This window comes from Triticum dicoccoides, chromosome 3A, assembly GCF_002162155.2.
Source record: "Triticum dicoccoides isolate Atlit2015 ecotype Zavitan chromosome 3A, WEW_v2.0, whole genome shotgun sequence".
Lineage (NCBI taxonomy): Eukaryota > Viridiplantae > Streptophyta > Magnoliopsida > Poales > Poaceae > Triticum > Triticum dicoccoides.
Genome location: NC_041384.1, coordinates 633,064,869 through 633,074,889, shown reverse-complemented (window position 1 = coordinate 633,074,889; position 10,021 = coordinate 633,064,869). Strand labels below are relative to the sequence as shown.

At 44.7% G+C, this 10,021-nt stretch overlaps 2 protein-coding genes across 3 annotated transcripts in view; one reads left to right on the top strand and one right to left on the bottom strand.

Annotated features, from left to right (window-relative positions):
* LOC119269760 overlaps nt 1-6,594 on the top strand; it is an 8,633-nt gene extending 2,039 nt beyond the window's left edge. Inside the window, exons 1-8 of one of the 2 annotated variants that reach the window (XM_037551676.1) lie at nt 813-1,104; nt 1,373-1,580; nt 1,657-2,209; nt 2,287-2,538; nt 2,712-2,903; nt 3,007-3,081; nt 3,169-5,526; nt 6,053-6,594. In XM_037551676.1, the coding sequence (XP_037407573.1) occupies nt 1,745-2,209; nt 2,287-2,538; nt 2,712-2,903; nt 3,007-3,081; nt 3,169-5,526; nt 6,053-6,346 (3,636 nt within the window). In that variant the 5' untranslated portion in view covers nt 813-1,104; nt 1,373-1,580; nt 1,657-1,744 and the 3' untranslated portion in view covers nt 6,347-6,594. Of the gene's footprint in view, nt 1-812; nt 1,105-1,372; nt 1,581-1,656; nt 2,210-2,286; nt 2,539-2,711; nt 2,904-3,006; nt 3,082-3,168; nt 5,527-6,052 lie in introns of those variants that run through there. The other variant, XM_037551674.1, reaches the window with a different exon arrangement.
* An 891-nt stretch (nt 6,595-7,485) lies between these two features.
* Nucleotides 7,486-10,015, bottom strand: LOC119269759 (probable magnesium transporter NIPA6). Its single transcript, XM_037551673.1, has 9 exons — nt 9,717-10,015; nt 9,491-9,547; nt 9,310-9,400; nt 9,032-9,192; nt 8,820-8,947; nt 8,590-8,727; nt 8,319-8,411; nt 8,123-8,240; nt 7,486-8,037 (listed from the first exon to the last, which is right to left on the bottom strand). The coding sequence occupies exons 1-9, from the start codon at nt 9,868-9,870 to the stop codon at nt 7,895-7,897; spliced, it is 1,083 nt and encodes a 360-aa protein (XP_037407570.1). The 5' UTR covers nt 9,871-10,015; the 3' UTR covers nt 7,486-7,894.
* Nucleotides 10,016-10,021: the final 6 nt, after the last annotated feature.

Genomic DNA, 10,021 nt, shown 5'->3' with positions numbered 1-10,021 from the left:
TTACCGGTTAACAAACTTGTATATGCTTCTTCTTGTGAGTATTACCCTTGTAAATCTGAGGTAAGAAGTGAGGCTGTGAGAGAGTGAAAATACCAGCTTTGGGGTTTGCTATTTCATGTTCATGATACCTTTCTATCTCATCTGATGAGCTTTTGCTGCAGTGGTACATGCAGCAGCAAAACCTTTCAAATAACGGGAATCAGTTTCCCTAAAAAAAATAATAACGGGAATCAGTCTGTTTGAGATACCAGTGTTGTAGTGTAACTGTGTAAAGCACAGGAGGTGAAACTGTAGTAGTCCATGGCGCACAGCAGGAACAGGACATAAATTAGTAATCCAGGAGGAGAGTTAGGCATATTAGGAAAGAGTCCAGAAGAAGATTATGCAAGCTAGAGATATAGAAATAGCTAAGAATCTGTATCATGTTTGGAATTCATAGTAGTGGGTTGTTGTCTTCAAAGGCAGGCAAGAAACATATTTCTCTCTTCCTATTGCTGTCGACAACATCTATCTTCCAGCCCACTAACCTTGTTCTAATTATCTGAAACGGCACTTACCCGCAGGATGCCACCTAGGCCACTGCCACATCATTCCTACAATTTGCAAAAGTGATCTGCTGTCCACCAGTTTTGCTGAAGACAAAATACGGGTGGCGGACTTAAATGCGCCGCGGTGCCGCCTACCGATTATATGGAAAACTATGTGCTCGCATTAATGCATTGATATATTTGGAATTAATAAAAACAGACTAAAGAATATCGGGGTGGTTAGTAGAAAGCCTAGCAAGCCGCTTCAGACAAACAAACAACAGATGATAAAGGCGATCCTACGTAATAAGATAAGGAAGCACCTCCCCTTTTGGTTATGTGAGCCTTCGCCTTTCCCTTCCTCATCTATCTTCCTGTTCCCGTTCTTAGCTCTCCACCTTCCCTTTGCTGTTTCCAATAAAAGCTCTAACCCCATCGGCTCAAGCGATAAACTGTGAGGCGAGCATTCCGTCTAGCAAACGAACAGGTTCAAAAGGCTTAGGTGACATCATGGGGTGGTACTGACATCTTCGATGGTACCCGTCCGTGATTGCTCTGCTTCGTGTCAGCAGATCTGGTAAAAACCTTGTCTTCTTTTTTAGGCTTTACGAATTCATTGCGTGATTGCACAGAAATTATCCAACTAATTGCATTAGTCAGGCGATGATAGGCCTCTGGATCAGGTATTCGTGATGGTTCCCCACTAGCACCGAATACGCGGCCGACTACCATCTAGGCGGTGTGCTTATCACACTGCTGTCCGCATGATCCAATAGTCCCAAATTATTAAAGTTGTTTGGCATGAAATACATTTCTGTTGATATATGTTTGTTCATATTCTTCAGGATTACGGTGTGGAAGCGGACTTTTCAACCAAAACTTATCAAGGAAGTGTGAAGCACTAGCTGTGTCAGGCCTAGCCGAATATGGCGATGAAATAGATGTGATTGCTCCAACTGATATTCTAAAGCAGATCTTTAAAATACCTTACTCTAAGGCACAAGTATCTATTGCTGTTAGCCGTATTGGAGACACACTCATTTTAAACTCAGGGTAAGGTGCTCACAACTTTAAAACGATCATACTCAATGTAGTGAATGCTAATGCTCCACTCCACATTGCGTTGCAGGCCTGATGTTGATGAAGGTGAAAAGATATTTAGAAGACAAAATAACCAACCTAAAGGATCTGATCCTTCAATTTTAAAGAACTTCGCGATGCACTCGGTTAGGGCAGAGGCTTGTGATTGCCCACCAAGTCATCAACCATCACAGGAAAAGCAAACAGCATCCATGTTGCATGGACCCTTCGGTGATAGGGAGGGTTCCTTTGATTCGTCCTCCTCGTCTAATTTTAGCACGTCGCCGTATTTGGATCAGAATATCAGTAAAAGTAGAAAACCGTCACATGGTACTTGTGAAAGCCTGTACTGGGGTGCAAGGGAAAATAAGCAAAAAGTTCCAGGATCGGACCCCATTAGGAAAACCACGCGTGTTGGTGAAACCCCCAGTTGTGAGGTGCAAGAATCTGAGAAGAGTAGGAGAGTGGGGAACAATGGATTTCGGAAGGTTTGCTTTTGGCAATTTCACAATTTCCATATTCTCTTGGGTAGCGACTTGCTTATATTTAGCAATGAGAAATATATCGCAGTCAGCTTGCACCTATGGGATGTTTCTAGACAGGTATGCTTTATTTATTTTTTAATATGCCTTTATATTTTCTTTCCTTACTCTCTCTATTGACAAATTGCCTTTGATAGGTTACTCCATTGAACTGGCTAGAAGCTTGGCTTGACAATGTTATGGCAAGTGTGCCAGAATTGGCCATATGCTATCATCAGAATGGTGTTGTCCAAGGCTATGAGCTTCTAAAAAATGATGATATATTTCTACTTAAGGGTGTGTCCGATGATGGCACACCTGCATTTCATCCACAGGTTGTCCAGCAAAATGGCCTAGCTGTCCTAAGGTTCCTTCAGAATAACTGTAAGCAAGACCCTGGTGCATATTGGGTATGGCTTTTGAACCTACTTATGAAGTTATGATAGTCAACATGTGTTGGATATGTTCCTGTTCAACCTTTTATGTTTGGATATTTTTATGTACAACTTGATTTATTTAGCAGTAGACTGGTAACCACCAATGCTAGTTCTTGTGCACTTATACTGAAGGTTTGCTTTCTCAGCTCTACAAAGGCGCTGAAGAAGATGTTGTGCAGTTATATGACTTGTCCATATTACCTGAAAAACGTACTGCTGGTGATCATATATCTACGTGCAGTCCTGTGTCTTCTTTAATGAACAAGGGGAGAAGGGAATCACTTTTCTCTTTGGGCACACTCCTCTATCGCGTTGCTCATAGGATGTCTTTATCGAAGGTAACAGGGAATTGACACTCTTACTTTGCTTATTTACAGTTTTCTTTTGAAGATGTACTTATGTACAGCTTTACTAATTGTTAAAGGCCTTATATGTTTGCAGGTACCTAGTAATAGAGCAAAATGTGCAAAGTTCTTCAGAAAATGTTTAGATTTCCTCAGCAAGCAGGATCACCTGGTACTTTATCTATCATCTCACTGTTCTACAAATCTGTTATTTTCTCGGTGAGAAATTTGTCTCATGATTTCTTCTTTCATCTTTTAGGTTGTCAGGGCATATGCTCATGAACAGTTTGCAAGGCTCATCCTTAAATGTTACGAGGAGTTGGAACTGACAACAGAATCATTTCTGCTTGAATCGGAAGTTACTCTTACCGACTTGGATGATGAGTCTCCACAGCTGAGCCTTCAGAATTTACCATCAAAGCAAGATGATGTATTGACAGAGATAAGCAAGGATGAGCCAGCAGCCGTAGATAGTATGTTGGAGTATTCACAATCAGAATCTTCACGTGGTCATGTTGATACTGGTACTGCATCTTCAACTACAAAAGATGTCTCTGATGATAGCCTGCTAATGTGTCAGGCTGGAAACTCTCAGATATCAAAACCAATTGCTGATGCCATCTCCTCTAAGTTGGCAGCTATACATCACGTATCACAAGCTATCAAATCTTTAAGATGGAACCGGCAGCTGCAGAACAGTCAGGATGATTGTGTTGACAATGCAGACACCATTTGGGAGAGACCTGTTGACTTCTCTTTATGTAGATGTGGCGATGTTGATTGCATTGAAGTTTGCGACATTAGGGAGTGGCTACCAAAACTGAAAATGGACCATAAATTGTGGAAACTTGCTCTTTTGCTGGGTGAATCTTATCTGGCACTTGGAGAGGCGTATAAAAATGATGGACAGCTTCATCGCACTCTGAAAGTTGTGGAATTAGCTTGCATGGTTTATGGTTCTATGCCTAAACATCTAGATGGTGATGAATTCATCTCATCCATGTCCAATAGTTCGTTGTGCCTTGAAGATGGTGATCTAAACTCAAGTCTTGTATTGGATGAAGCAGAATATTTCAAGAATGCAAAATGCTTTGGTTATGATATTTCTGCTCAACAGTTGCCTCCAAACTATTTATTCTGGGCCAATGTGTGGATGCTTGTAGGCGATGTCTATGCAGAATATCACCGATTGGGCAGCCATCAAGCACCGGTGCTCCATGAGCAAAAGCCTGAAGGTGATCTTAGGATGTCAAATGAAGTTGCAATGGAAGTCAAACGTCTTAAGAGAAAATTGGGAAAAGATAAGCAGAATTGTGGAACATGCTCACTGATAAACTGTAGCTGCCAAAGTGATAGAGCAAATAGTGGCAGTAGTGCAAGCAGTAGTAGTCCTGAGGCCTCTACATTGCATGGAAGAAAGAAAAATAAAAAAGCATCTGGCAGGAACATTCGTTCACAATCTACTGAAATTAAAGAGAAACCTAATGCGCAGGAAGCTATCGGAAGTTCTGAAGAAACTCAAAACAGCATGAATGATACTCGTCTTGAGAAAAGGACGGTGGCAAAGGCTGAACTTGATCATGATCACACCATGGATAATCAGTCAAGTAATGCTGATGCTATTCCTGATAAACCTAATGGCGATGTTTCCAGTGGGAGCGGTGGTATTTTCAAGTACCTTGTAGGTCCTAAACCAGGAGATGCTGAATACAACTTGTGTTCTGCTATTCACTGCTATGGTGCAGCTAAGGGAGACATGTTTGCATTTCCTGTGCGCTCAGCAGAGTTCTTCACCATTCTTAAGAAAAGAGGTTGGGCATTCAATGAACTTGGCCGCATTAGACTTGAGAGTAAAAATCTGAGTAGTGCTGAGATTGCTTTTGCTGATGCTATTAGTGCATTTCAAGAAGTCTCTGATCACACAAATGTTATATTGATCAACTGTAACTTAGCTCATGGTAGAAGAGCTTTAGCAGAGAAATTGGCGTCGAGGATAGAAGAATTTCAGATGTATGATCTTCCTGAAGGCTCATATATGCAATCCGTGAAGTCTGCCAAGTCGGAATATTTCCAAGCAATAAACTACTATACAGCAGCTAAGAGGCAACTGAAGTATGCTATTGCTGACAATGAAGTTGATAAATCACTGTACAACGAAGTTTACACCCAGTATGCCCATACCCACCTGAGGCTCGGAATGCTTTTGGCAAGGGAAAGCTTTTTAACTGGCAGTTACGAAGGTGGACTTGTTGATGAATCATCTAACAGAACAGTTCTTGAGATTTCAGCAAGTGATGCTTTTCGGGAGGCTTTGTCTACATACGAGTCCCTTGGTGAACTTCGCAAACAGGAGGCCGCTTTTGGCCATTTTCAGCTTGGTTGTTATCAAAGGGATCTGTGCTTCAAGTTCCTGGATTTGGTTAACAAGGAGGTCAAACAGAAGAACGAGGATAAATTTCGTAAGAAAGCTAAGTGGTATGGTTCGCTAGCAGAGAAGAACTGGCAGAAGGCTTTAGAATTCTATGGTCCAAAGACGCATCCTACCATGTTTCTTAACATCCTTATGGCACAATCAGCCCTTTCTACTAGCATCTTTGATTCGTTTCATTCTAGTGCGGTATGTTCTTCCTGGCTTGCCATCTCCTCCTATTCTAGTTACTCAAGTCTGCTAGATCTTAGTTACGATTATTCTTTTCTGGCATTCCGGAAAGGGCATTACCTGTCATACAATTTGAACTAAAACCACGACACTTATTCTGGAACAGAGGGAGTAGTTGCGTGCAGAATCGAGAGGCGCAATGTCATTTTATTAGAATCGTTTAGTATGTTGCATTTTGCATTTGGTTAATACATTATGATTGTAGTGTTAAGAGTAATTTTGCTGAGTACTGTTTTTTTACTGCTAAGCAGCAGGAGTTCTACGTAGGGATGTTTGGGGGGAAAGGCATCAGTAGCGGTACATAAATCACAATAGTTCACTGCATTCTGGGTTGTGGTTAGTAACAGCGGGCCGAAACCGGTTGAGCATTTAGGTTTGAGGCTATGCGTTCACTTACGTGCGCGCCTAGGATGTCTTATTTGTGAATGTGGAACGGGATTTCTTCTGTGATATCATAATCATGTTTCTTGGTATCTGTTTGAAGATGCTTGAAGCCGCGCTGATGCACTTGCTGGAAGGCCGCCATGTTGTCGAAGCGAACGAGGAATACTCAAACGATGTGAACCTGGACATAAAGCCGAAGTTCTGGAGCCAGCTGCAGAGCCTGCTGAAGAGCATGCTGAGGAACCTGGACACGAGCAGGCCGGCAGCCTCCGCCGCCGGTCAGGCCAACGGCGGCGGCAGGGGTGACGCAGCCAAGCTGAAAGAGATGTATCGTCTGTCTCTGAAATCTTCCTCTCTGGGCCAGCTGCACGCGCTGCACAAGCTCTGGGTCTGAGCAGACCCTCCGGTTCACAGTACGGCTACTGTGCATGTATGATATATGTTGTTGCTTAGTAAGCATCTTCTACTTTGAAGTTTGTGGGTTGTTGTGACGATCCTGTTGTCTGGTGTACTTGTCTAGGGAGATATAAGTCGTACTGCTATATGAACTGGTACTGCTAGCAAGTGAATAATAGCCGTGTAATAAAACTTGTGAACTTATAGATGATGAGGCAAACAATGAGTTGCAGATATGGTTGCTTTGCTTGTAGAGTGGACACCTGGTTCCGGTCAGAGGAGTCTGAATGCGTCCGCTATCCTGGAAAGCATCCAAAGAGTAAGAACTTCTCACTGTTCGAAGTCCATATCCAAGAAGGCTTGTCGCCGGTCCACATACGAGATTGCACGGCAGTTCATACGTTTGGTTGGGCTTTTCCTTGGCTTTTGCACCTTGGCTTATACTCCCTCTGTTCGGAATTACTTGTCACAGAAATGGATGTATCTAGATGTATTTTAGTTCTAGATACATCCATTTCCGAGACAAGTAATTCGGAACGGAGGGAGTATAAGCCAAAAAAGCTCCTATCTAGGGGATTTCGGCTTCTTTTTTGTCTCTAAGTAGTCCCAACTACTGCAGGAGGAAAGGCCCTGCAGAACGTTTGTTCCATCCTGTTTCCTGGCAACGAGATGGACTTCTTCAGACGCCACCTCCTGTTCGTGAATATATTGCACCACGCTATGAGGAAAAACTCAAAACTTATTCAACACAATTGCTGTGTTATTACAACACAGGGTTAGGATCCTCTGCAGCAGTTTACTTCCTCCGTAAACAAATATAAGAGCATTTAGATCACTTAAGTAGTGATCTATAGGCTCTTATATCTGAAGTAGTGGTCTAAAGCTCTTATATTTCTTTACAGAGGGAGTGCCATGTAGTACAGTCACTGCCATGTGGACCCGGCCCCACGTGTCATCCGCACTACAGCATCATACAATCTGCAGAGGATCTCAACACACAATGTTGTGTTATTATTTCTTTATTATACACCTGAAAGCTTACCGGTATGACCCAACAGAGAACCTTGTCAACCCAGACGCAAACCAGGATGACCACCCAGGTGGAATTGCTTCTCCACAGATACAATCAACGGAGTGTACAATGCAAACCTAAAACAAACAATACATCGACTGAAACATCCCGAGGCCGACAAGGGTGAAACAAAATGTCACACTAGCAACAGAAAGTGTTGTGTGCTTTGGTATTCACATCAGACAGGCAACATCATCTACAACATCCCTCACAAACCCCCTACAACAACATCATCCTCACACAACGGTGCGGTTTCTACAGTCCACAAGTATACAACACCTAGCTTCGACGCAACCGGTTTGGTCATGGTATGGTACAACACGATGTGTCTGCAAAATTTTCACATTTTTTAGGTCAGGATGGCCTTGAGGGCGTTAATACCGTCCGTAACAGGCCCCGGCGGCCACCCTCTCCACATGAAGGCCTTGAGGCTGGCTGGCACATATGAAACGCATATGCCGTCCTGGGAATTTTCTAGACGAAGTAGTCCTGGCGCACGACGGTGATGAAATCGCAGGGAAGCGACTCGTCCTCCTTTTGCTTCCCTACGTCGCCGTTTCCTTGGATGTGCCAATATATCTTTGGAGGGAGGGGCGCAGTGAGAGATGCATAAAGGTCTGCAGTCATATGGAGAGAAAAATGATCAGCACGTCGGAATATGATATTTCTCCTGCCATTGTACCAGGCTTCGCGAGCATGTACCTGGGGACAGATTTTGATCGGATTCTTTGGTGGAATGTAGCACAATAATACCGGCAAGAACTGTGAGAAATCCACAAGTCTCAGAGGCAATAATGCTTGCGCTCTGCCCAGACCAATCCTGGATAGTCAGGAAAACACAAGTAAGCTAACCGATTAACAGAGGGGTCAAGAATGCCTGATGTTTTAAATTGCTCACCTTGAACATTATGGCACTTGCTAAAATAGTGAGGGTTGTGAACATGGCATAATAGATGGGAGAAACCAGCGCTGTATTGAAAGTATCCAATGCCTGAAAGTTGAACATAACAAGTGATGTAGAGATGAGGATATTACGATGTGATCGGCAGATCATGCGACACATTATCTAACAGAGCTTCTTCTTTTTTCTTTTTTATGAATATGTTGTTGAAAAAACTGTAAGGAACAAAAGTTCCCTTTTTACAAATCAAGATCAGGCAATGAAGTACCTTGTTTAGGTAAACTAACTGGATGATTAAGCATATAGCTGAAACCGTCACAAACAGCCACGTCTGGAAGTACCCAGCCTGGTTTACGCCCTGAATGGTAAGTTTAATCGCAATGCCCACAGCCTTGATGCTCATTACCTAACAAGACACGGCATCAAACGGATGTCAATACTCATATAGCAACAAACCTACTATAAGAAACCAGAGGCGCAGTCATGCAGAGCAATTACCGTGAGGGATCCGATAACAGAGCAAATACCAACATAGATCATTATGTTCGTCTGCCCATACCGTGGAGCACAATATAGCATAAGAAGCAATGAAACAGCCACTGCTAGAGCAGCGTAGCAAAGGAAGGCTGCAACAACATTACAGATGAAATGTCAAAAGACAAGTCCATTTTTATGGCAAGCAACCGAATGGAGATAGCATGGGAGCTTACTAGGTTGCGTTGCCAGCCGCCAAATCTGCTCCACCGAGTCCGGGGACCTCTCCTCGGGAGCGTGGAGGATGATCACCGTCGACCCAACAATGCAGAGAATACAGCCCAGGACGCCCACCCGCTGCAACTTCTCATTCAGCATGAAATGGGCTAGAACAGCACTGTCCTCCAAAAAAACATCAAAGAGGCGCACACACATGCACATGTCAAACAAACCTGGACAATTGAATCCGAAAAATGTTATACACGCGAGCTGAAACGAGGGCAAGCAATTTTACCTGACAATGATGCTGAGTGCGCCGAGCGGCGCGACGAGGACGGCTGGCGCAAACATGTAAGCCACGAAATTGGCGGTCTCCCCAACAAGCACTGAAAAAAAAGAAGTTCAGGTTGCAATGAGACATCTGGATCCAATTCTTAAGGAACAGACGAAGGGCAAGCGGATGAGGAGAGGCTTACTGGTGACCATCCCGACCCACCAGAGCGGCTCCCAGAGGTACCCATACCCTCCGACACCTGCAATTTTCAGAGGACAGCGAAGGTCACGTCACCACGGATACGCGGAACCGGGCGCAAAGGATCCGCCTTTCTCACGAACCAGAAAGACCTAGAGCTACATCGAGGGGGCACGAAAGCGACAGCGGCGCCCTCGGGTGAGGAGGCGAGCGCGGACGGACGGACGGACCTGCCCGGGAGCCGACGGCGCCGGCGCGGCGGAGGCCCTTCTTCTTGACGATGAAGCTGACCCCGACGAAGGCGGAGGAGGCGACGGCGAGGAGCGCGCCCTTGAGGTTGGCGGCGAAGAGGTCGCCGCCGGCGTCCGTCGCGGCGGGGCTCATCGTGCGGCGGCGCGCGGCCGGCGGCGCATTTGAGGCGGGCCTCTGCCTCTGGGTGGGTCTCTTCTTTTCTCTACGAGGGGCCGGGGCCGCTGTATGTATGCCTTGTCCTGGCCGGCGATGCGCACGATGGCGTCGGGAAATCGGACGACGG

Coding starts and splice junctions, on each gene's coding strand:
- LOC119269759 (XM_037551673.1), bottom strand. CDS start 9,870: ATGAGCCCCGCCGCGACGGACGCCGGCGGCGACCTCTTCGCCGCCAAC. Junction 8,241..8,318: donor CAAGTGCCATAATGTTCAAG/GTGAGCAATTTA, acceptor CTGACTATCCAG/GATTGGTCTGGGCAGAGCGC. Junction 8,038..8,122: donor CGATCAAAATCTGTCCCCAG/GTACATGCTCGC, acceptor ATATGACTGCAG/ACCTTTATGCATCTCTCACT.